The sequence below is a fragment of the Catharus ustulatus genome, chromosome 6 (assembly GCF_009819885.2).
Source record: "Catharus ustulatus isolate bCatUst1 chromosome 6, bCatUst1.pri.v2, whole genome shotgun sequence".
NCBI classification, from domain to species: domain Eukaryota; kingdom Metazoa; phylum Chordata; class Aves; order Passeriformes; family Turdidae; genus Catharus; species Catharus ustulatus.
Window position 1 is genome coordinate 47,493,007 of NC_046226.1, and position 24,007 is coordinate 47,517,013.

Sequence of the window (24,007 nt, forward strand, 5' to 3'; positions counted from 1 at the left end):
GCTTGGCACCTGCCAACTGCCCCCTGAGCACAGCATGGCTCAGTTGGCCATGGGTGAGTAGGGAATGTTTATAAGGTTTAGCTGTAGTGCACAACAAGCATGTGGCTACAGGCTGCTATTATGTCAGGAGCAAGGTGGGAGGACAGCACAGCTGGGTAGCAAAATAATAATAATAATGATAATAATAGTAATAATAAGAAAAACAACAACAGTATACTTCAATGCAAACACTCCATGTCTTTGTGCTCTTTAGCTTGGCGATCTGTACCATTCCCTACATGTGTGTGTCCCCATCTGGAGCAGGACTGGGACAGTTCTTTGCATTCGAAGGAGGATGCTTAGGCACCTGACTACAGCTTCAGAGCCCCTAGAGTAGTGGTTTTTAGTGTGAGTGCCCATGAATGCCCCAATAAATTTTATGCCACTACTTTCTCAGCCATGAGCCTCATGCTTTGAATTAGTTCAGCTGCAGCTTTCAGCTGCTGGCTCCTTTCCATGGACACAGGTCTGGCTGTGCATCCAGGTCTGTCTGTGTCCAGGTCTGGCTCTATGTCCAGCTCTCCACCAGCTCTAGACCCCATCACTGCAAACAAAGGTCCACTGCCCCCCCCAAACTCCCAAAGAGCCCCATTCTGAGAAGGTCTGACCCTCAAAAACCAAGGCTGACACCAGCTGTTAAAACACCTATTCGGGTATTTATTACAACACGTTGTTCCAAAATACAAAAGAAAGGAAAAGAAAGTAGAGGGTAGAAAAGCACTGCTGTTTACAGCCTCTGGTAATAAATAAATAAAGACGAGGCAGGGGCAGGGTGTCTCCCCGGGTCCGATGCTGGCGCTGGCCAAAAGGACAGCGAGGAAGGGAGTGTGGTGGGGCTGGTGGCCAGACCCTCTCTTCCATGCTTGGGAGTCCCCCGGTACACCAGGGTGGGTACAGACCCCCTCTCTGTGTTGTGCTTGCTGAGGAAGGGTCTGATCCTACAGGGATGAGGAAGGGAGAAGAGGCTCAGTCCCAGCATGGTTGGAACCTGCCTGCTCCCTCCCTGTCCACGGCTGCTCCAAAGGCAGGTGAGGTAGGAAGGGTGATGCTGACTGGGACCCCAACACAGATCTACCAGGGTCCCCCAAGAGAGGGGTGAGACCTGAGCTCTCTCCTCTCCAGTGTGGTCTCAGAGCAACCTTGGAAATGTTCAGCACAGCATGATGAGAAGGACTCCAACCCACGACAAAGCAAAGTCACGACAGAGACAAGAAACTGTGCCTGGGCCGCTTGGAGAAGGGCAGTATTAAACCCCACAAATTAAAATGACTCTTCATGGGGCTGGCGCAGTACAGGGAGTGTTTCGTACCACGGTGCAGATGGGGTCCTCTTCCCTTCCCCTAATGTCTCCTCCTACACCTTACAATCATCTGGAAACCTCCAGGTTGTACAAGGAGCACAAGCAATGGGTGCAAAAAAACCAGCACCAGCCTCTGTCTGCTCATGACACCACAATTTATCAATGTTTGATAAAGACCATATCAAGTCTCAGGCTGGGAGCTACTCCCAGCCCATCTAAATCCCTCCAGGTACAGAGTCCACTCACATGTCTCCCTGTGGCTCTGCCACTGGGATTGCTCTAGCACTGTCCATGTGCCTTCCCCAGGCTGTGCTGCTCCTGGACAGCGGCACTGCCAGCACGAGGAGGACACTCAAGCCCAGGAAGCCCAGGGCATGTGGCTAAAGCAGCAGCCAATGTCCCGGGTTCAGCTGAGCAGGGTAGCTTTGCAAAACAGCTGCGATGCCAGAGCAAGAAGCCCCTGTGGGTGAAGGTGCAGCCTGCAGCTGCAGCCAGCTGAAGAAGGTGAGAGGACCACGACCTGGATGGAGCTGATTCCATGGACTGGCTGGCTGGCCAATGCTTCTTAAAGCTTTTATCTTTCGCCATTTAATCCTCTGTTGTTGGTGCCAGTGGGTTCCTGCCTCTTGCAAAAATGAGCAGGAACCTGTATGGGGGAGAGGAATTGCAGGAAGGGAAGGGAAGAGTTAAGAGAATGGATCTGCCCCGGGTTTGGGTGCCTTTATATCCTTAGGAAGCACCTCCCTCCAGCTCCTCTGACAAGGATTTGCCTCCTGAGGCTTGGGCAGCCGGGAGTGTGCCAAGTCAGCCACAGCCGGGCTGCGGGGAGCAGAGAGAAGGTGAGATGGGGCCTTGCTTTTATTCACAACAGAGAAACAAAGAGCAACATACAAAGAGTAAGAAGCAAAAAAGTACAGAATCATAACCATAGTAATCATAATAATAATCATAAATACTCAAATCTATCATTCATAGATTGCAATGACAACACTGATAGCTTATTATCATTAGTATTAAGAATGGGAAGGGAAAGGGGACAGCAGGAGGGGTTTCTGAGGGGCATTGTCTCCTAAGGGGCAGATGTAACAGGGATGGACATCCAAAGAAACAAGCAGACAAATAGAAGGGTTTGGAAAGCAGCAGGGGCTGGGGATGCTGCTGCTGAGGCCAGGGACGAGCCTGCTCTGACCCAAGCCTCTGGCTCAGTGTTGCCAACCTGATCACTGCCCTCCAGCCAGCTTTGCTCAGCTGGGAAGGAGGTGGCTGTGCGGCTCAGCCCTGAGGACAGGCAGAGGCTGGAGGGAAAGGAGCAAAATGCCCTTCCTAGTCTGAAGGAGAGCTGTGATTTGCTCAGTCCTTCATGTGGTGGAAAGTGCAGGCCACTGCACTTTCCACTGCCATCAGACACCCAGCCGCTTTGTTGGTTCCTCCCTTCAAAGAAAAGACCTTTCCTCTCCTCTGCTCACACTTCCACTTCTGTAGGTCCCTACAAATGAATGCACCCTCCTCAGATTGGTATGGAAAGGTGATTTTAGATTCCAGTGAGGCTTTGCGATAGGTCAGCTGTCTGTGAGAGCCCATAAAAAGACTTGGCTGACAGATGATGTGGAGGATTATCACCTGGCACATCTGTCCTCATGACAACTCACAGCTCTCTCACTCATGGACAAAGTGGCTCATTAGACAGTTTTATTAAAAAAAAAATATATAATTGCAAGCCACTTGGTGACCCTGATGGCTTTGGGTCAGGATGAGCAGGAGACACTTGGGCAGGGCTGCTCCATGAAGGCTTATTTTCTCGATATAGACTTAAAATATTGTATATATGAGGGTTTCTGATGCACATGCCCAATGTAAAGGAGAAGGATGAAGCACATCAAAATAAAGCTGCAGAGGTGGGTCATGAATGTCTATAATCTACTAATCTTAAAATATACTTATCTTTGTTTTGATTTCAGAGGAGAGAGGAGTCCGTAATGTGTAAACCCTCAAACATGTCTCAGAAGCATCCAGGCCATGGCAGAATGTAGATGACAAAAAGCAAACCACATATCTGCCTCTTTGCAGACATTCAGGATCTCATTTACAATATGTGCCCTCTCCTTCCTGACTTGCTCCATCTGCTTTTTTTGTGCTTGCAACACACTGTGTCACTTAACAGGAGAAATTAGATGGGAGCTTGCTAGTGCATTGTCTCATCTCCCAACCTGGTTGTGCCCACCTGTTGTCTTTTCTATTACACCCTTTGGGAAGTCATTTAAGCCTCCCTCCATTGCTCAAAGCTACACCTAACCAGCTCCTGCCAGCAACTTGCCTGACCTGAGCTCAGTAAGTCTGTGCTGGCACCAATCCTGGAGGACTATGGGATGGGCAGGGACTGAGTGCTACAGGGCAGAGATCAGCAGACAATCGCCACTGGCATGCTGGGGAAGAGATGTGACCACTGAGGGCAGCAAAAGGGCAAGGAGGACCAGAAGCACTCCTTGGACAGGAGGCAGGTGACACGCTATGCCCAGTGGGGAGGCACCAGAGGAAGGATGAAACCTTTTTCTTCTCCCTCCTTGATGCCTATTTAGGACAGCCTGCTGCAAGTGGAGCTCCTGAAATAGCTGCCTGGCTCACAGGATGGACCTAAATGCCTTCTGGAGTCTAGAAAGGGAGCTTAGAAAATAGTGTCATCACTGCTTCATGGTGAGAAGAGAGCAATGTTCAGGTTGGCAACACTGAGCAGATTTGAGGTGGTTGCTGGAGGCAATGATGGGTGGTGGTAGGCTTTTGAGGACTGACTATGAGATCTCTCACTCTCATCAAAAGTGATGTGGGGAGAGGAACAGGTGGTCCCTGGCTCTTCAACCACCCCCATCTCTCCCTGCCACACCATGGGGAACCAGTCAGGAGCATGCTGGGGGTCCCCAACATCTCAACAAATAGCTCCATGGAAAACCAGAAAAACTAAAGCCTGAAGAGAGCAAGGAGTCTCCAGGGAGACTTGCCTCAACTGCGAACACAGAGGTGGTTGAGGAAGACACGAGCTGAAGCGAGCAGCCCCTCCCTGTGTGATTGCAGCTCCTCACGCCTCTGCTTCATGTTCCGTTTTAAACCTGAGATCATTTGGTTTTGTCACGGGTAGTTTGATTTAAAGATAGAAACGAATGACAAGAGGAGGAATCAGGGAAAGGGAGAGAAACCATGTGGACCCAGAAAAGAAAAAAAAAACAACACTCCAAGGATGACACAGGACACAGACATGCACAAACACAGACCCCTGAGGTATCAGCTTTGCAAACTAGTGCGAGACAAGGGAGAAAGCAAAGACAGCTGCAGGGAGAGATGTGCTTTGCAGTGGAGGCAGCTCAGTGCCTCCAGCTTCAGAAAGCAGCTTCTCAGCAATCCTGACATTGGGGTTTGGGGGCAAGAGCTTCCCACCAGATGGGAGGAAGCAGCCAACCATCTCTGAAAATAAGTCACTTGTGCCCCTCCATATGCTTGCAGAGCTTCACGTCTGGACAGCTTACCATCCTCTGGATGGAGGGGAGCCGGCCTGGAGGGCAACAGGACTGGGGGAGTCCTGGCACCTGCAAACATGCTCCCCCTGAGTTTCTCAGATGGGAAACAATGGATGTGGGAAGCCAGAAGAACCGCCACTCCCAAAGGGAAAGTGGTGCCCATACCTCCCAGGCAAGGTAGCTGAGGTGAGGGGGAGCTGAAGGGCTGGGACAGGCAGGCAAGACACCTCCCAGCAAGAAAGCCAACTACCACCAGCCTCCCATCCCTCCCTCTGCTGTGGCAGCTTCTGCTGCCTTCCCCATGCAGCTGGAGGTGACATCCTGCAGCATTCCATCCACTTCAGGTGACTCCCACCTTTCCACCTCCACCAAGGATGGGCAACCAAAAGGAGGGGCAGGGAGGAGAGGGAGTATGGCTGGGATTGGGTGACTGCAGGGATGGGGACAATGCCTAGGATGGGATGATGGCTGGGATGGTGGTAATGGCTGGGATGGAGATGAGGAGAAACAGAGACCAATGTGGGAAGAAGAGGCAGCAGCTTCCAGTAGCGTTTTCTGGCTCAGTTTGTGTCATAAGAAGGTTTTATGGTTTGCTCATTTACTTGTTCATTTCTAGAAAAAGTGCCCAGAAGAGTCTCCTGTCCCCTTGTTGGTATGCTCAGAGAGAAGTGGGAAAATCTATGTAGTGGACATTAACTATAGAAGGAGCCACAGGCCTCAGATATTGCTTAGAAACTCGTATTTCAGATTTAAATACCATACACAGTAAAAATAGAGCTGAAAGTACCGCCCCACATTGTCTGCAAATCATTGCCAGAATGAACAGCTTCAATAAATTAAAAACAAAACAAAAAATTGAAATATTATTTACGTCTCAATAAAAATTGCAGTAAAACCATTTACCTTTTCTTTTGTGTGTGTGTTTTCGGGTTTTTTTCTTTATATTATATATAATATATATTTATATATGTATAGGGCTGCTCCAGTGCAGCATTTTTAGGATACTTAGCCAGAGAAACACAGGGGAGCATGCTTAGTGCACCAGGGTGCAGGGAAGGGGCAGCTGTGGTCCCCCCCTCCAGGTGCTGTGCCCCATCACCACAGCCAAAATTGCAACCCCTGCCTCTTCCCACTTGAGATTTAGGCCCAAATTTTGAGTGCAGGTCTCTGAGGGCTGGGGCGCCCTGGGGATGGGTGGGAAAGGACCAGGGTGAGTGCAGGAGGGACACTAAGCATCCGCCACTATGTTTCCCGACTCTGGAAAGACTTGTCCACCTTCGCTTCGGTTTCAGCGCTTGCGCTCCCGAAAATGCACGCGCAAGTATAAATACACCCCCCGACCCCACCGCCCCCCGTTCCCTTTCCCCCCAGTTTAAATATCCCCCCGCCCCAGCCCCGTCCCAGGTCTCCAGGCACCCCGGGTGAGTGTCAGGACACCTCGATGATCTCCATGCTGCCCGAAAAGCTGGACTGTTTGCTGATTTTGCCCAGCTCTTCCCGAGCCCTGCCCTCGGACATGGTCTCCTCGAATTCCATCTGGCAGCTCCTCCGCTTGAACTGCTTCTCGGCGCCGGCCTCCTCATGCCAGCTGTGCCGCCCGTCCCGTGGCTCGGCCCGCGCCTTGTCCCTCAGTCTGATCTCACACCCGGCCGCCACCGTGCCGCAGCCGAATGGCGCTGGGTACGGCCCGGAGCTGGGAAACAGGCCCCCGCCGCTGCCGCCGGTGCTGCCGGAGTCCTTGCCGAAGTACCAGCCAGCCTCGCCCGAGGCAGAGCTGGGGGACTCCAGGTGCACCCCGCTCCAGGCCGCGGTGGCGGTGGCGGAGGGCGGCTGGCCGAGCCGCGGTGGTAGCCCGTCCTCGGCGCCGGGGCTCTTGCGCGTGGCGCAGGTCCCGCCAACGTTGAGGCTGAGCCCGTGGGCCGGCGAGCCCGCCGCGTGCCGGTGCTTCCGCCGCTGCCTCACCTTGGCCTCCAGCAGCAGCTCGGGCCCCGTGGGCCGGTCAGGGCTGTCCGCCCCTGGGGAGAAGGGGCTGAGGCTGCCCGAGCCCGAGGGGCTGTCCAGCTTGCAGAGTTTGGGGGCTTCCCCAGGCCCAGGGGGCCCGGGGGGGTCCTGCCGCAGGCCGGGGGAGTAGGCGGACTTGATGTCCAGGGAGAAGGAGCGTTTCAGGCGGTTGGTGTCCTGGATGCGCTCGGAGGAGAGGTGCAGGCCATTGAGGCCCTGCTGCAGGGTGGTGGGTGACAGGACCTTCGGGGTCCCGCCCTGCCGCTCGGGGTCACTGGTGGGGGATGCCGAGCCGGTGCTCCTGGGCACATCCTCGGCCTTCTCTGAGGTAGGTGTTAGGGGATGCCGGCTGCTCTCAGCCACCTCTGCTGGGTCCTGCTGGGCGTCCCCCTCGCTCCAGTCGCCCTTTGACTTCAAGGCCTTGAGGAGCTTCAGGCTCCTCTCATACTCCAGGAGCTGGCCCAGGAAGTTGAAGTTGGGCGAGATGGATGGGCGACGGTCCTTAACGAACCTGCCAAGAGGCACAGACAGCCCCGTTGGTGCTTGGTCCTTCAGTGGGCCACCCCTACTCTCTCATCCTCTTTAGGGAGAAGAGGGATCATCGAGAACCTTCTGACCAGACTATCCAAAGAAAAGGATCTTGGGGAACCATGGGGCTGGGACTGCCTCCCCACTCCCTTTTAGCACTCCCAACCATTCCTTGTTGCATGCATTTGATGAGGGGAGGTTTGGTTTTACTGGGACCCAGTCAAAGCAAGACAGAGCTTCAAGGAGCCCTGACCCTCTCCTTCTGGACTCAGCCTGCTTTCCTTCCCTGGAATAAAGCATAACAACCCACCTACCCTCAGGGGAAAACTCACCTGTAAGCATCATCTGATGACATACCCATGGTCTTCATGATGTAGGCGATGGCAATGGTGGCTGACCGGGAGATCCCAGCCAAGCAGTGCACAATCACCTGGCAGCTGGACACCTTCGCTTTGTCTGGAGCAGGGCAGAGGAAGCAGAGAGAACAATGATGGTGAGCAAAATGGTTCTAGCCTCCCTCCCCAACACTCAGCCCCTTTATGTGAGAGGACAACAGCTGCTGGGAGCAGACCAGGGAGGACAGAAGAGTTCAGGTTGTGAAGGCTGAGAATTGGAGGGTCTGCAACCATAAGGAAAGCTCACCGATGAATTCAATGGACTTGTCCAGCCAGGGAAGCAGCTTCTCACAGTAGTTGTCATTGACAGGAATGCGCATGAAGTGACTATCACAGATGAAGTCTGGCTTGGGACAGGAGTTGCTGGCATTTAGGACATAGCTTATCCCGTTCTGCGTCATCAGGTCCTGGTGGGAAAGAAGCCATCAAAGGATCAGCTGAGTTCAGCCTGCACCACATACTGAAGGTCTGTCTTGCCATGCACACTCCCTGTCTTTTCCCATCCCAGCCATCCCAGGTCTCCCAGCACTGCCTAGCTGATGATAATACAGCAGAGACTAGATGAAAAGCTTGTGTCAATTTAGATGACACGGGTTTGAACCTCAGCAGATCTTTATTTTGGTCCAAGTAAAGTGAGCAAGGCCAAAGACACCTGGAAAGGGGCTCCACAGGGGAAAACCCAACAATCCCAGTATGAGAGGAATAAGACAGTAAAAGAAAGAAAATGAGCAAAAACTCTGTCTGAAAGCTGTGAAAGTATCAGCTGAGGGAAAAAGGAGACATCTCATCAAAGAGGGGAGCGAGTCACTGGTAGCACCCTACATTAACCAATGTGGCCAGAAGATGCTCTATCCATAGGCAACAGATTGAGGTTAAGGGTGGAGGCCTCGCGTGGGCAGTGCTTCTCTTCTCTAGCACATGGCCACATTGTGGGGATGGCAGAGAACACAGTTCCAAAACATGAACAAAACCCTCCAAGGAGGTGGGGAGGGAAGGAAACCATGAATTTCCCTGCCTGGCATTGGCTCCTCAGGATTTTGGCCCCAGAATTTCTGCCCTGGCTCTCCAGTGGCTGGTTCCTGCCCTTCCAGCAGGCTTGATGGAGCCAGTACAGCTCCCAGGCTCACATTCTTGTCATTTTTTTCTTTCATTTCCTTCTACTCCCTGTACATAGTTTCTCTCTCCCTCCTTTCTGTCTCCAGCTCCAGTCTGGTGTCATGGTCCCTCTCCCTCCTTGCATCTCCTCCCACGGACAAGCATGTCTGGCTGGCTCCCTCATGACTACAATAGGAAGATGCTTGGCAGCACTTTAACTGCAATTCCTCTTTCTTTCTTCTCATCATTACTTTCCCTTTAAACAAAATTCCTTCCCTGTGTGACATCACAGCACAGCCCTTCTGGCACCTTTTAAAGGGCACTGTGTGGGAAGGAGAGGAATCCTTAAAACCTTCACCCCTCTGCATGACTGAGATCCCCAACGGGACAAGGAAGATGTGTCCCCTTGACAGGGCTGTACCTTGTTCAGGACATCCTTCTGGGAGCCCAGGTAGAGATGTGGCAGGATGCGCGTGGGGCCAACGTTGGCCACAGGCAAGCATGGCTGGGAGATGCTCATCGGCAGGATGGCAGCTGGCTTCCCCTCGCAGAGCCCTGGGAAGCAGGATGAGAAGGTGGCAAAGCCTCCTGTGGAGAAAACAGGGACATTGAGATTGGAGCAGCAAGGCTGAGATCATCAGTACCTGTCACCCAGAGGCCTGGGCTGGGGACAAAGTGGTGATAACCCTGCAGCTCTGAGAGCAGAGCCTCCAGGAGCAACGAGCCGCCAGCCACCACTGACCAGTGCACATACATTGTGATGGCCATGACACACACGGAGAAAGAAATGGAGAACCAGTGATTTTTATGTGTCACAGCTGGATATTAATGCACATGTGAGGCATTCACATCCTCCCCAATGAAGTTGGCTCTTCTCAACTTTAGTCCAACAGCAGGAAGAGACAGTCCTTTTCTTGGCTTTCTACTATTCTGAGGACAGGGTCACCTTTTGATAGCAAAATCCATCAGGACAGGGTGACGACAAGCAAACCCACTGAGATGCAAAGCTCCTGGAGTCTGGAAGGTCAGCCCAAACCTTGCTGCACTGGCTACACTTACACATCTTGATTTCTAAAAGATAACCGTCTGCCCAGCCCTGCCAAGCCAATGATATCTACCACACTATGGTGGCATAATGGTATCTACAGGCCACTGCTGTTTTTCATGCTATGACCTTGCTGAATGTGACAGCAAGCAGTGTCCAGTTTGTTGCACCAAGCTGCTGTGCAGTCACACTCAGCTTGAGCATCTTGAAGCCCAGTGTTGAAGGAAAACCCCCAGCTGAGGTTGCAGTAGCTGGCATGGGACAGCCAGAGCTACTGTCACAGTGCCTAGCATGGTCAAAAGCCTGTCCTGAAAGCCTGAGCAGGGCTGCAAGCCCTGCTTGCACAGCAACCCCCAGTGCTGTTGCATTTCCTGCACAGTTGCACAAGACCATTGGTGATCCTGATTTGCTCTCACTCAGTGATCCCGTACTCCAGGGTAGAGCCAGGTCTGGCTAGCAGTGGCCTAATTTCACTCCTCTCCAGCTGAGGACATCTGGGTGGCAGCTTCATGCAATGGAGAGAAGCTTGAGTCATATCTGCCTCAAGTCTCCCTCGAGGTTTTCCCAGTCATGTGAATGAGCAGATGCAGCTTGACATCACCCAAGGGCAGAGAGGACTTGGGGGCTTGACAGCCTTTGACTGTCAAAGGAACCAGGATGCTTCCAAGAGATCCTTTTGAAAGCCCAAGTCTCTGGACTGAGCACCATGAGCATCCCTGCCCATCTCCACAGCTAAACAAGACCTTTTAACGAGCCAGTCCCTCTCCCCTTCGGAACATGGCAGCCTTGGCATATTCTCAATTTACCTTCTCCAGAATTTTGGTAACATTTCTGCTGGTCCTCCTGGAGCACCTCTCTGGTTGTTGGTGTGGCACCCACACTCTAGAGAGACATGACTGGTTCTGCAGACAACCCATCTGACATACTTGTGAGATGAAGGTGATGGAGAAGCCAAAGCAGTGCACAAAATCATGCTCACACCACTTGGGAGCCAAGTGTTCCAAGGTCCATCACACTCCATCTCAGCACCTCCTGGTGTCAGGTCCCACTGGCCTAAGGGAACAGTGTCCTTCAAAAAACCTCTTTCCTCCCCTCCCTTATGTTTTCCTGTCTGGCAGCTAACATGTCTCCCAGCTTCAAAACCCAGTCAAGACAGGAGGGGTAGAGTTAAAGCACCTTATCTTTTCCAGCACTTCCTTTTCTCTGGCTCCCTCCAAAATGACATCACCTCTCAACTGGGACATTAAATCAGAGCAAAAGCAGGAGAGCTAGTGCAGGTGCGGCATAGCTCTGGTTACTGCTCATCCCTGCACTGTGTCCCCATTGCCAAGGACTGTCCTTCACTAGCCACAGCTCTGCACGGACACATGAAACCTCCCTGCTTTGCCCCATGCTGATGCCTGGGGAATGCTGGGACAGAAACCTGGGGGAAGTGTTTCCTCTAGTAGCCCCTAGAGAAGCCTGCAGCATTTGAGTTTGAGTGAGGCACAGATCTGACCCCAGGCTTATGTGAAACAACATGGGAATTTTTCCGAAAGAACATGGCACCATTTTGGGGAGCTGGGTGCACACAAATGCAGCCCCAGGGATCAGTGCCTTCTCTGGTCCATAGGTGCCCAGCCTCTTGCACTCACTCACATCCATCAGGAGCTGCCCAGGGCAGTGGATGGCTTTGTATAACTCTTTAATGTGATCTCATAGTTCAAGCAGGTCAGGGCATGCTGCTCTCTCCATTGCTCGCCCCCACCACACTCAGCTGGCAGCAGATCCTCTGCCAGCCCTTCCTGGGGAAGTCCAGGCAGGAGCTGAGGGGGCTGTGAAGCAGGCAGGGATGTTTGTTGAGTGGCAGCAGCACCCTTAGCTGCAATGCCTACCGGGACAGGCTGCCACAAGTGAAGGATGCTGGCACCTGAAATGACGCCCATATAGCTCACCTCACTTGTCCTAAGCAAAGCCTCGACCCTGTCTCTGGAAGTCCAGGCATGCTCCCAGCCCACCTGTCCTCATCTCCCCCATACTTGCAGCTGCTGAGGGCAGCCTGAGCTTGGGGGAAACCCTAGAGATGGGGCCGGGTACTTGACACCATCCCAACATGGAAGCAGCGCTCACCCCACCCTGCAGCGGCTGCTCCAGCATGCCTTTCATTTTTAGAAAGCCAAGCAGCTCTTCAGACAATCCCAAAGGCAGTGTCCCTGGCTGGGCTCCAACTGATACCTGGGCATTTGTCCCCTCTATGCCCCAGGACATGGATCCCAGATTTTGCTGGGAGAGAGCAGCAGAGTCCAGTGAGGTGAGGAGCCAAGGATAGCTCCAATTCTAGCCTTTGCTCTTTTAGTCACAGTGCTGGTGCCAGGAGCACCATTTCTCTTGGCATGCATGGAATTAAGCTCAGGAAGGATTTGTATTTGTCATGGAGTGGGTGTTTGGGGATCTCTGGTTTCTTGTGGATACTCCCCTACTCTGATGAGGGCTTGTTGGGGAGGAGCTGGTCCTTGTGTAGCGTGGCCCAGTGAGCTGCTCATGGCTCCAACATGAAGGGCTCTCAAAACCATTCTCTGGAAAAAAACAGTGTCTGCCTACTGCAATTACCTGAGGCAGAGATGGTCCTCAGGAAGTGAAGTGGGAACTGGAAGGGAAGGGAACCAGAACAAAAGTGGGGATGCTTTCACTGCTGCTGCTGAAAATGCAGGAAAGAGGAGCCAAGAACCAGCATCAGGCAGATTCTAGGAGGCCTAGAAAGTGAAAATCACCCTCCTGGAAGTGAAAATCACAGGGTGTTGCAGCAACTTAGCGCCAGAAGAATGCAACAATGGAGACCTGGTATCTCCCCCACCCGAGGCTTCACTCAAAGGGTGCTGACCACTCTTCCACCTCTGGGCCAGCCCCCAGCCCTGCTCTGCATGGCCCTTCTGTCAAACAGAGGAGAGAGGAAAACACCACAACTTCTCCTCTATCCCCATCTTTGCCAGGCCCTCCTCTCTGCACATTTTCCAGCTGAACATCTATGATAAACTCCCAGTGAAACTGGATTAATTCTGAGAACAGATGTTAAAGAAGAAAGGCAAACAACCTGGGAATCCTTTCCGAGGCTGTCCATCAGGCCAGGGGGAAGATGCCAGCAGCATCTCTGAACAGGCTGCTGTGGTACCTGCACTGCTGCAACTGTTGGGAGGCGTGTGACTCCTCCCCTCCAGCAGCAAACTGCACAGTGAGGTTGCAGTCCCTGCACCAGTGTCTGACTACAGCCCTGAGACGGCTGTAACCAAAACGAACAAAAACACAGGCACGGAAGGACATTACAAGATGCAAGGACAGAGATGTTGCACTGGTGAGCTGGGACCCTGACACAGCTGAGGAACCCTCCACTGCCCTGGCTGTCACCTTCAGGTGGTCTCTGGGGACATCCTAGTCATAGCTGATCACTGACAACATTGCAAGTAAAATCTGTCACTTGTGAGCTGCACTGTGCCCTTCTCTGCCAAGGCTGGGCAGCAGCGGTGGTGCAGACAAGGTGACATAGAAGGTGACAAAGTCCTGGCTAAGGACAGGGATGTGGTGTGGCATTAGACTTTAGGGATTTACAATCCATTAAGCTGCATGAGGGGTTAACAGAGACACTGCTGAGGATAAAAGGAAGGTGTGGGACACACAAGGCATGGATATCCCAGCTCCTGGTGGTTCCCTGTGTCCCTCCCTGCACTGAGGCCATCTTTCTAGGCTGGAGGTGTCAAGTGGAGCTGGGGCTTGAAAAGCCTCTCACACCTTGCCCTGATGGCTGCACTCTGCACATTCATCTCCAGCCCATGGACTCACCTCCTCCTTCAGCGGCCTCTGAAACAAGCCAAAAGCTCTGGTCTTGACACTGTGCCCCACTGACTGCAAGAAACTGTGAAAGGGCTGCCAAGGGCACCTGCCTCACCCCTAATTGTTCTTCAAGAGAGCCACATGCCTCTTGAACACCCCCAGCCCCATGAGTCTCATACAAGTTCCCCACAAGACACACAGAACAGCATGTCCTATTCAGCAGCCTCCCCTGTGCCTTGCAGGCTCAAAGGTCCCCACCAAGAAACAGGGAAGAGGTGACACTGTCACTCTGCTGTGCCATCAGTTTGTGGCAGCAAGGAAGAGGAGATCCAGAGCTGGAATTCTCCCCTGGGCCAGCAGCTGCCGCACCCCACTCCTCACCCCACACCGGAAGCTAGAAGGAGACCTACCAGGGTATTAAAAATGTGTTTTAAAGCCCACCCTCATCGCTGCAGTAATGAGAGTTAGAGAGCAGCAGCCGGACCTGTTCAGATTACGGCTCCCCAAGCAGCTGCCAGAGGTTTTGCGGCAGCCCGCAGCCCCACCAATGAGTTTTGTGCCTGCGCTTGTGCTGGAGACCCTCTGCCCCACTAGGGCTCCTGGCAGCTGAGGGGGCTGAGAGAGGCCAGGCTCTGCCCAGCTCTCATTAAAATGCCTGTGGTGGCTGGGAGCTGCTGCCAGGGCGGCACGTGGCAAGGAGCAGCAGGGCATGCAAGCGAGCACGCGCCTCGGCTTGCTGCTGGAGCAGCCGCCACGCCGGCATGGCTCCATCGCTGCTGCGTTGTCTTGGTGGCCAGGATGGTGCCTGGATACCCCCTCTTCATCAGCCCAGCCCCTCGGGGAACATGCTGCTCCCAGCACTCTGACCCATCCATCCCCAAGCGTTAAAGTACCTTGCTGAACTCAGGTACAGCAGGAGATGACAAGAGCTGGGGGGACCTGCAAAACCCCAGCCCTCACCTGCATCACGCTCAGCCTTCTTATGACAGTGAGCCTGAGCGTTTGGTCGAGCATCTTTGCCACAGGTTGAAGTGAAGGACAGAAAATGGAGGGGCCTGGCAAGCTGCACATCAGCCCCCAACGCCGCTGGGAAAATCCCTCTTTGCAAAACGCCATCTCCCTGACTCTCGTGCTGGGTGGGAGCTGTTGGTGCCGGCAGCTAAGGGCGGCATGATGAAACACTGCTTACTGCCACCCTTACTCACTGTGCTCCGGGGAGCTCCGCGGCTTTGTCAGCATTTCCTGTTGCCTGGGACGTGCCTGAATTTTCCTCCTGCCTCCATCCTCACTGTTTCCTCGATACTGTAGCCCTCTTTGATTTTGCCCATCCCTCCCAGCAATGCTTGATGTGGACACAACCCATTTGCTTGCGCATCCTTCCCACAAGCCTGCTGAAATCTGGTGCTGCAGCCTGCCCAGCTTGCCCTCTCCTGGCTGATGCTCTTTTATGTCCCCCCCATCTCAGTGAATTGGAGAAAGATGCCCAGTTTTCAACCAGTCTATTTTTCCAGTACCCCACTCCCCTGCCCAGGTTTCACCATCCCCTCATTTGGCACAAAATTTCATCACCCCACTGCTGGCTCGTCTTTTTTATTTTTTTTTTTCCCCAGGCAATGGGGATGAGAAAGCCGATGAATCAGCCCTATTATGGATTCATGTGCATTCCCTGTTTCCCCAACGGCCACCCCGAACAGCCTCTGTCCATCTGCTGCTATAGTGCCCTGCTGCCTCCCAACCTGTGCCAGTCCCCCATGCCTTGCAGGCTGCTCCCCTTCACTCAAAGAAACGGAAAACATCTTTTAAAAAAGGAAAAGCAGCAGAAAGGAAGCCCTCCACCTACACAACCACGGACACGCTCCTCGAGCTGTTGAGCTTGATTTTCCTCTGGTGACTGTGCCTGCTTTGGACCAGCCTTACTCGTTCTAAGTAAAGAAAAATGTGTCATTTCCAGGAGTGACTTATTACTAATGACACCATCACTGGGTTATGTGCTTCATGCCACAAAAACCTGTCAAGCACTTTTAGCAGCCTCCCATTTTAAGTGGTGATGGAGGGGAAGTTGCTTGATTCAACCCTTCGGTAATCTAGGTCATCCCAGGCTCGGTAGATTTTTAAGCTGCTCTAGTTAAAGTCCCCTTCCTCCTCGCGCCCTTTGCCCTGACACCGGGATGCGGAAACGCTGCAAAACCCCTTTCTGAAAGAAACCACCCAAGATGGGCAGGCAGGGCAGCGCTGGTGAAGCGAAATGGCTCCGGCGGGCAGCTGCCTGGGCCGGGCACAGCGCAGCGCTCGGAGCCGATGGCCCCTTGTTCTCCCCGCCGTCCTCGCCCGTCCTCGCCCCGCGCACTCTCCTCCGCCCGGTGCCCCCCCGCGCCCGCAGCCCGGCGCCCGAGGGCGCAGAGATGCTGGTGGAAGATCCTCCTCGCTCCCGTAGCTTTCCTCCTTCCCTTCTCCGCTCCGTCCGCGCCCTCGCCAAGCTTGCCTGGACGGCGAAAGGTTCGGGGGAGTCCGGAGCGGTCCCCGCGGCCAGACAGTGTCCGCAGCGGGTGGGAGGGCTGCCCAGCGCCGGGGCCGCTGCAGATGCCTCTGCCCGCTGCAGGCAGCCGCTCACCTGCCTGAAGGAGCTGCCCTCTCCGTGCAGCTCCTGTCCCAGCCCGGCCGGCTCCGCCAGCGCCGCGCACATCGCCCCTAGCCGGGCACCGGCCATCGCTCCGCTCCGCTCCCCTCCGCACGCTCCCCGCTCGCTTCCATCGCCCCGCTCGCCAGCTGCCTGCGCTCTTTGTATCGCCAGCACCGCGCTCCGCTCCCCGCCGGCCACTCGGCAAAGGCGATCTCCGGCCCCCGGGCAAAGCAGGGCTCCGGCGGCGCAGCCCCCTCGTCCCGCTCCGTCCCCATCGGAAGGAAAGGCGCCGGGCCGGCTGACAAACCTCTCTTGTCCCTGCTCTCCTTCATCCTCCGCACCCTTATTTTCAGCTTCATCTGCCCCTCGCGCATGTCTGTCCAGAACTGGTCCTCGGAGGGAGCAATCATTACATCCACGGGCATCCAGGCAGCTGGGCTGCGGCTCGCGGGGGCACCTCTCACCGTCGCCAAACAACAGCTGGCGGGCAAACAAAATACTAAAAAAACCAAAAGAAAGCGCCCCTGCGGCAGAGCAACGCCAGCGTCCCCCCGGCTCCAGCCTTCAGGCTGAAAAAATAAAAGCCATTCGAAAAAAGCCGAGCGGGGTGAGGGGGCTCAGCGTAGCCCCCTTTCCCCGGCCGCCCCCTCTTCGCCGCCCGCTGCAGCCCGAGTGAGCTCAGCCCGGGAGCAGCCGCCCCATCCGCCGCCGCGCTCGCTGCGCGCCCGTACCGCGCTCATAGCTAACGGGTCAGGCATGCGGCCGCATTCCTTACTCAGCACACAGACACGCAGCACAACGCCGGCCTGACATATGCTTCGCTCCCTGCTTAAAGGCGCAACCGCGATTTTCTCGCCTGCCCAAAGCCCCCCGCAGCGAGCGGCCGCGGCGGGAGAGGGATCGCTGCACCACGCCGGCTTTGGCCCCGCGCGGTTATTATGGGCACGGGAACGCGGTGGGAGGAAGCTCATGCCCACACCTCATTTTAGCACCTGCCAGGGCGGCGTGCGATCAAACCCCCACATCGAAGGGGGGATGCAGCACCACCCTCCACCCCGGCTCCCTGCTGCTCCCCCGTACCGTTAAGGCACCCCACGGCTGCAGCCCCTCTGCACGGCGGCTCCTGGCAGCACCAGTGTGCATCCCCTGGGCGATGTTTAACTCTGAACTCTGCACCAGGAAGGGCAATGCCATGATCTCAGTTTCCCAAGAGGGAAACTGAGCCACAAAAGATTAAATAACTTCTCCCAGGCTCTCTGCTGCAAGGCAGAGCTGGGGACTAGACATCAGGTCCCTAATGACCAGCTCATCTTGTCCCTTAATATCTCCACTGAGAGCACCACCTAGGAGGATGCTCATCCAGGAGGGTCCCAAAGAGCTGGAGATGAATGGGTCCCAACAGCTGGCAGGAAAAGGGGCTGCTGGCACTGGGCTGCTCACACCAGTGTGTGGCCATGTCAGATGGAGTTATCTGCCTGGTCCCAGCAAAGCAGGACCATGGTCTGGAGGAGATGTACCCTCTGCCAGAACCTCCTCACGTGCAAAACTCCAGCAAGAAAGGACATGTAGGAATGGCCTTTCCTGGTCTCACTGGGGGTCTATCCATCTCCAGTGGCTTCTGAAGCAGGTGGGGAATGATGTGTTTTCTTCTTTGCATTTGTTCTAGGGGAGAAAATTACTTGTTCCCTGCTTCCCACCCGCAGGACTCCTTAATACATCTCCACACAGCTCCTTACGAGTTTATTGGTCTGAGCCCAGGCCTCCAGAAAATCATTCAGGATTATAGTAAGCGGGGGAGAGAAGGGGGGGCATGTATTGTGCCTTTGAAAATCTGAAGCTTTATGGGCTGAAAAACCCCAGGCTGAGCCATATGTGAGTGACTTCAGTGTTTTTCCTTTGAATGACATCACATGAGATGAGGTCATTGGCATTAACTAAGTGCTGTCTCCTCCCCCCCACCCCGAGCGGAGCCAGCCTCCTAACGAGCCTTGTTGTTGTAACAAATATGGTTTGATTATTATCAGATGTGGGTCAGAGGTTGGATAAAATTCAAAGCGTGCTCCAACTAGGCTGGAAGAGAGAAGCAGCCTTCCCCCACAAGCCATGCTTGGGAAGTGACTACCACAGCAGGTCCCCAGGATGCTCTGTGGTCCCCCACATTTGCCACCATTGTCACTACAAGGGAGGGCACGTGATCCTGGTGGCCAGTGCCAACGCCTGCCAGGGATGGGGATCCCTCCCTGTCCCATTGCCACTGCACCAGCAGTGCTCTCCCCGTGCTAGTGGGGATCCAGCTGTGACCTGCTCTGGTGGCTGTGGCTGGGGGTCTGCTGGGGGAGACCCAGTCACTCTGCCGGGGTCACTGGGTCATGCAGGGGCAGTGGGCAGGGGGGATGCTGCAGGAAGCATGTGGTGAATTACGGGTTGTAATACTCAACCTGCCCCTGACCCAGAGATGCACAAACAAAATTTGCCTCTCCTCACTGCCCTCTGGTTGTTCCTCTCACTCAGGCTTCCAAGAACCCTGGGCACAAGTTATTTTGGTAATGACAAGGTTCTCAGGATATGTTTCGACTGAGATTTCAGTTCAGGGCTCCTGGGAGCACCAGGTGCGAAGCTGGACATGACACCACCAAGTAGACCTCAAGGCAGGAGGCTTACCAATGTCCCACACCTCTCTGATCCTCAGCAAAAGACAAGTGAGCACAGATAGCCAGCATCCCCCTTCCTCCACCATTGTGAAGTCCAGCCACATGGAGATGCCATCTGCAGCCACCATTCCCCAGGCAGCATCCTCCTCTCTGCTCTCTCCCCATTTTCTTCACCCTTTTGCCAAAACCAAGGGGCATTGGGCAGCTGGCAAGCAGAGAGATAGAAGGCAACATCCACAGTACAGAAATATGTTCCATGTATCAGCTGCTGCCCCTTGTCCCTTTTTCCCAGGTGCTCCTGGCCGGGATGTCACCCATCCTGCCTCCAGACCCTATTTAGCAGACAAGAGATGCATCACCCAGAGGGAGATGCTCAGCCTTGTCAGCCTCACTTTACTCTCATTGCCACAGCACCCACTGGAAAAACATCTGCTGCAATGGGTTGGAGAGACTCACGTAATCCTCCTGCAAGAGCAGGGAGCAGGATGAGTCCCTGTCCAGCACCTACATGCCCTGTCAGGACAGTGCCTATGGCCTGGCACAAGCCCAGCTGGGCAGGGCCAGCAGTTCCTCTCTCCACCCAGCACTGGGACCTGGTAATAATTGCCAGTGACGACCTTTTGCAAGCATGCAGCACAGGCCCAGGGAAAAGGGGGAGGCGGATGAGGGGAGGCAGATTTCTCAAAAGGAAGGAAACTGTAACTGGGCAGTGGCTCCTGCCCATCAGGATCTCTTACTGGGGAAGTTGCCTTCCCCTCACTGACTTTCCAGAAATGAGAAATGAAATTACACAGCAGTTTTCTAAGCCTTAGCAACCGGAGGGCTGCTCTTCCCTAAGCCCCTTCTCCTCTGTCCCACTCTGCCTTTGACCCTTTTGCTTGCCTTTTCTGGGTCCAATGGTTAAAAACACAGCCAGAGGGGGAGGGGAAGCTCCTCAGGGTAATTATAGAATCGGGAAAACAAGTTGTCTGACGACAGCGTTGCTAAACAGGGAGGTTTAGAGCATAGGTCTGGAATACAATCAGCCTTGCACATACGTGACCTGGCTTAACCCCTCCCAGGGATGCAGTCACTGCTCCCGCCGGGGCTGAAAGCCTCCCAGGCATCTCCTGGTTGTGGTTCAGGGTGAGAAGGGGGCACCTTACTCTGTCCCTGTGCCTTGGACTGGGGAGACTGGGAGCACTCCCTAGGTCTGAATTTGGATGCCAGCACCCACTGAAGAGGGGCTAGAGGGCAAGAAAACACAGTCCTGCCCTGGCTAAAGTGTCCCAGATGGCTTTGCTGTAGGAAAGGAAGCGACTCCTCCAGGGATGTTCTGCATGAGAGGAAGGGAGGTTCAGAGAGTTACCTAAACCTCCAGCATTGTAAAAATCACAAACCCTGGTATTCCCATTTGATTTTTTTTTTTTAATGTCTTTCCCTCTAGGTAGCTATCAGTGTACAACTCTGGACAGTCAAAAGAAAAACACAGGTTACCCCCCACCACCTCACCACCTACAGCCTGGATAAAAGCTGGATGTAAGCCTCTGCACAGCCCTTCTTACCGTCTTGACCATCATGTGGGCAATTGTAGATGAAGATTGAGATTCCCCATTCCCATTATTTACAAAGCTGGTTCTTCAAAAGTCCCAAATCTGGGAAAAGCAAGAAATGGAGAGTCCTATGGGAGATCTTTTTCCTGTCTCATTCCACTCCCATACCCTCCTTACTCATACCCACACTCCTGCCAGCCAAGCATCTGCTTCTTTGGGTTCATCACAGTATGCTTTGGGATGGAGATGGCCACAGGTGGACAAAGGTGCTTGCAGAAGGTTCAGCGATAGTAATCAGACTTAAAGAAAAATCTTGCAGGTACATCTGGTGGATTCATGCCATTAAGTCCCCAAGTGCTCTTAGACATTATAGCCTGAGGCTACTTGAAACAGCCCCAATGCTTGACCTACAAGTGCACCTTCAGGCCCATGTACCGAGCAGAGACTCTGCTGGAGTCAGGGGACAAACAACCCACCAGCTAGTGCATTCTGCACATGCTATGTCTACAGCAGACACACTCAGCAGGTGAAATCATGATGCTGTGCAGAGGGGGTGATGAGGAACGTGACCATCAAATCACCAGCTGCACTCAGGTCCTGCCTCCCCACTCCCAACAGACAGCTTGTGACTGATGAACCCTGAGATTTGCTCACATGGTTAGAGCACTGTGCTAATGACACCCAAGGCTGTGGGCTTGAGGGTTTGATTCCTGTATCGGTCATTCACTTAAGATCTGGACTTGATGATCCTTGTGGGTCCCTTCCAACTCAGAATATTCTGTGATTCTGTGACCAAAGTGTGGGTATTTGGGGTATTTTCTTTCTTAGGTTTTCGTTTTATGGTTTTTTTCTTAGCCTGAGTTTGTAAAGACACCTCAATCTTGGTTCTAGATCCCGCTAACCTTTTATCTTTTATCAGACATCATGACATGGTGTCACTCCAGCCTCTGAGACTTGGACTGAAGGCAAGCCCCCTCTGCCCTTCCCTGCCCTGCCTCTGCCCTGCTTTCACACATGCCTATCTTGGCTTTCCTCATTCATCTTCTCTTTTCCTCCAGAATAGCTCCAGCCCAATATGTTTCAAGAGGAGCAAGCAGCAAGGGAGGTGTGTGGCTAGCATGTGGCTTCTCACAAACACGACACAAGAAAGCGTTATGGAATTTTCAGCCAAGGATGAGCACAGTCATGTTCAGTCGCCCTGATCTTTAACCTCTTTTTATGATTGTCCCCATAGAGAAAAAAAAAAGAAGTAAAAAAAAAAAAAAACCCAAACCTGTTTTTTCTTTCCTTATTTAATTCTTTTCTTTTTTAATTTTTTAAAAAAATTTTTAAAATTAAAATCATCTATCTCTGAGTCCTTGTGTCTAAAACAATTCCAGCCAGTGCCTCAGTGCTAAACCCACTCATGCCTGGGCAGCCCAAATCAGCTCCTGCAATGGAAATCCCCTTTCCTTTCTCGCTACTTCTTTTTGCCTGCGGCAAAGTCACCTGTCTTTGGTAGATTCCCCCAAAATCCCCGAGATTTCAGCCCCCACACAGATCACTGCAGCCATACAATTCTCCAGAGCTGTGCTGGATGGCCATGGCACCGCCGGGCTGGAGAGGAGCTGGGTCTTGGCCAGCTCGCTGAGGAGGATGGCGAGTGAAGGGCTGGGAGGGATTTGTCGCTGATGATATTGTTACATTCTTTCCGAATCCTGGGAGTAAACAGACGCTCCAAATTTAGAAAGAACAGGACTGGAAAATTTAAACATTCCTTGAAGAATTGGTACAAAAGCGGGGGGAGGGGGGCGCTGAAGATGATCTCACACGCTCCCGAGCCAGATGAAAAGCTCATGACTCGAGCTCAGAACGCGATTGAGGGGCCTGTTTCAGGTCGGAGCTCGATATGGCAGCGGCGAGGCTCCCCCAGAACACGGAGCTTCTGTCCTGCAAGGGGGTCCCCAGCCCCACCACCGCTGGCCACACTGCCGCCCTGGTTTGATCTCCAGCTGGCACAAGGCTTCCAGCACGGCAAAGAGGAGCCCGGTGCTCAGACAGGGACAGGATGGGTGACTGAGCATCATCTGCACAAACATCCCAAACCCCCAGCTGTCGCTTCAGCCACTGGACAGGAGTAAAAGAAAATCCGCACCCTGCCCGCTGCAGCTGGACGAATGGAGAGGAGCTGGTGAAGCTCAGCACCCACCAGCTCAGCACCACACACAGCTTGGGACAGGCTCCAGTGCCAGAGCTGGCACATGGGAGCTGTCAGGGAGCAATGGAGCCAGACTGCTGCTGCTGCTGCTTCATAAGCAGATAATGCCTCTTAATAAAAACCAACAGGGTGATTGCAAAGGGGAAGAATAAGGGAGGAAAAATATAGCAAAGTTAAAAAAAAAAAAAGGCAAAAAAGCAGGGAAAAAAAAAGCAAAAAAGCAAGGGTTTGTGCTGAAGTAAACAAAGGTTAAAGAACAGTCAGGCTCCTGCAGGAATAGCAGAGCTGGGCTGGGAGGGAGGGGGCATTACGTAATGCAGGAAAAATGTTGGCTCCATTCAGTTTTCCACCACTTCATGTGATGTCAGGAAAACCATATAAATCAACAGTCTTTCTGCTCCCACGGATGGAGGGCAGCAAGCAGCACTATTTATACTTACACAATTAAAAAAAAAAAAAAAAAAAAAAAGAAAAAAAGAAGAAGAAGAGAAGCTGATGATTTCCAAGACTGGGAATAATTGACTCAGATTCTTCCCTGCCAGCCACTGGAATCACTGCTGCTGGACTGTTAACCCTTGAGGAGTCCCTGGCACCAGTCCTGCCACTCCCAGCTCCCCTGTCCTCCCCCATCAGCCTCCATCAGCTGCTTCAGGGGTCAGAAGGTCACTGGCCTGGAGGTGAGCAAGGACAGCCAAGCCTGGTGTTTGCAGGAGATGGGGACACAGAGGCACAGACCATGGCATCTGCTGGGGCTGAGACAGCTGGGCAGCACAGAGGGGCTGTGTAGGGCTGGCACACTGGACTGGGGACCCTCAGGACAGCTTCCCTGGGGAAATGGCATCCACTGAGGCACAGGCTGAGATTTCAGCAGCCCTTGCCAACCCACTGGGGTCACAAGGCATCTCCAAAGGAGGGCTCAGGCACCTCTTCTGAGACACCAAATGGGTTGGGGCAGGACAAGGTGCTTGAGGCCAGAGTGGACAGACCAAGGGGTTAAACCCCACAAGGGCAAGGGTTCAGAATCATGCCCACTCACACATCCCGCCCCAGACCCCCCAGGCACTCCAGAGTTGTCTCTACACCAGCTTGTTTGTGCCCACACTGCAGGCACTGCTGTGCCTGTCAGCAAGCATGCCCAGCCTCCCCTGGATGCTCTGCACAGCCATTCCAGTCATGATTTCCATGTGAAACACTGCCGCCATGACCCAGTGTTCTACATTTCAGCTCCAGTTTTTTCCACCTGCTGGTGGCCCGCGTTCCACATCAGGCTGAGGCCCTGCTGTGCTTTTAATTT

At 53.6% G+C, this 24,007-nt stretch overlaps 1 protein-coding gene across 6 annotated transcripts in view; it reads right to left on the reverse strand.

Moving 5' to 3' along the window:
- Positions 1-675: 675 nt before the first annotated feature.
- DUSP8 (dual specificity phosphatase 8) overlaps positions 676-24,007 on the reverse strand; it is a 45,712-nt gene continuing 22,380 nt past the window's right edge. For 4 of the 6 annotated variants that reach the window (XM_033062073.2, XM_033062075.2, XM_033062071.2 and 1 more), the window contains exons 4-7: positions 9,286-9,452; positions 8,017-8,176; positions 7,707-7,830; positions 676-7,357 (exon numbers count right to left, since the gene is read on the reverse strand). In XM_033062073.2, coding sequence (XP_032917964.1) covers positions 6,274-7,357; positions 7,707-7,830; positions 8,017-8,176; positions 9,286-9,452 — 1,535 coding nt within the window. In that variant the 3' untranslated portion in view covers positions 676-6,273. Of the gene's footprint in view, positions 7,358-7,706; positions 7,831-8,016; positions 8,177-9,285; positions 9,453-16,640; positions 17,074-17,108; positions 17,320-24,007 lie in introns of those variants that run through there. The other 2 variants (XM_033062076.2, XM_033062077.2) reach the window with 2 other exon arrangements.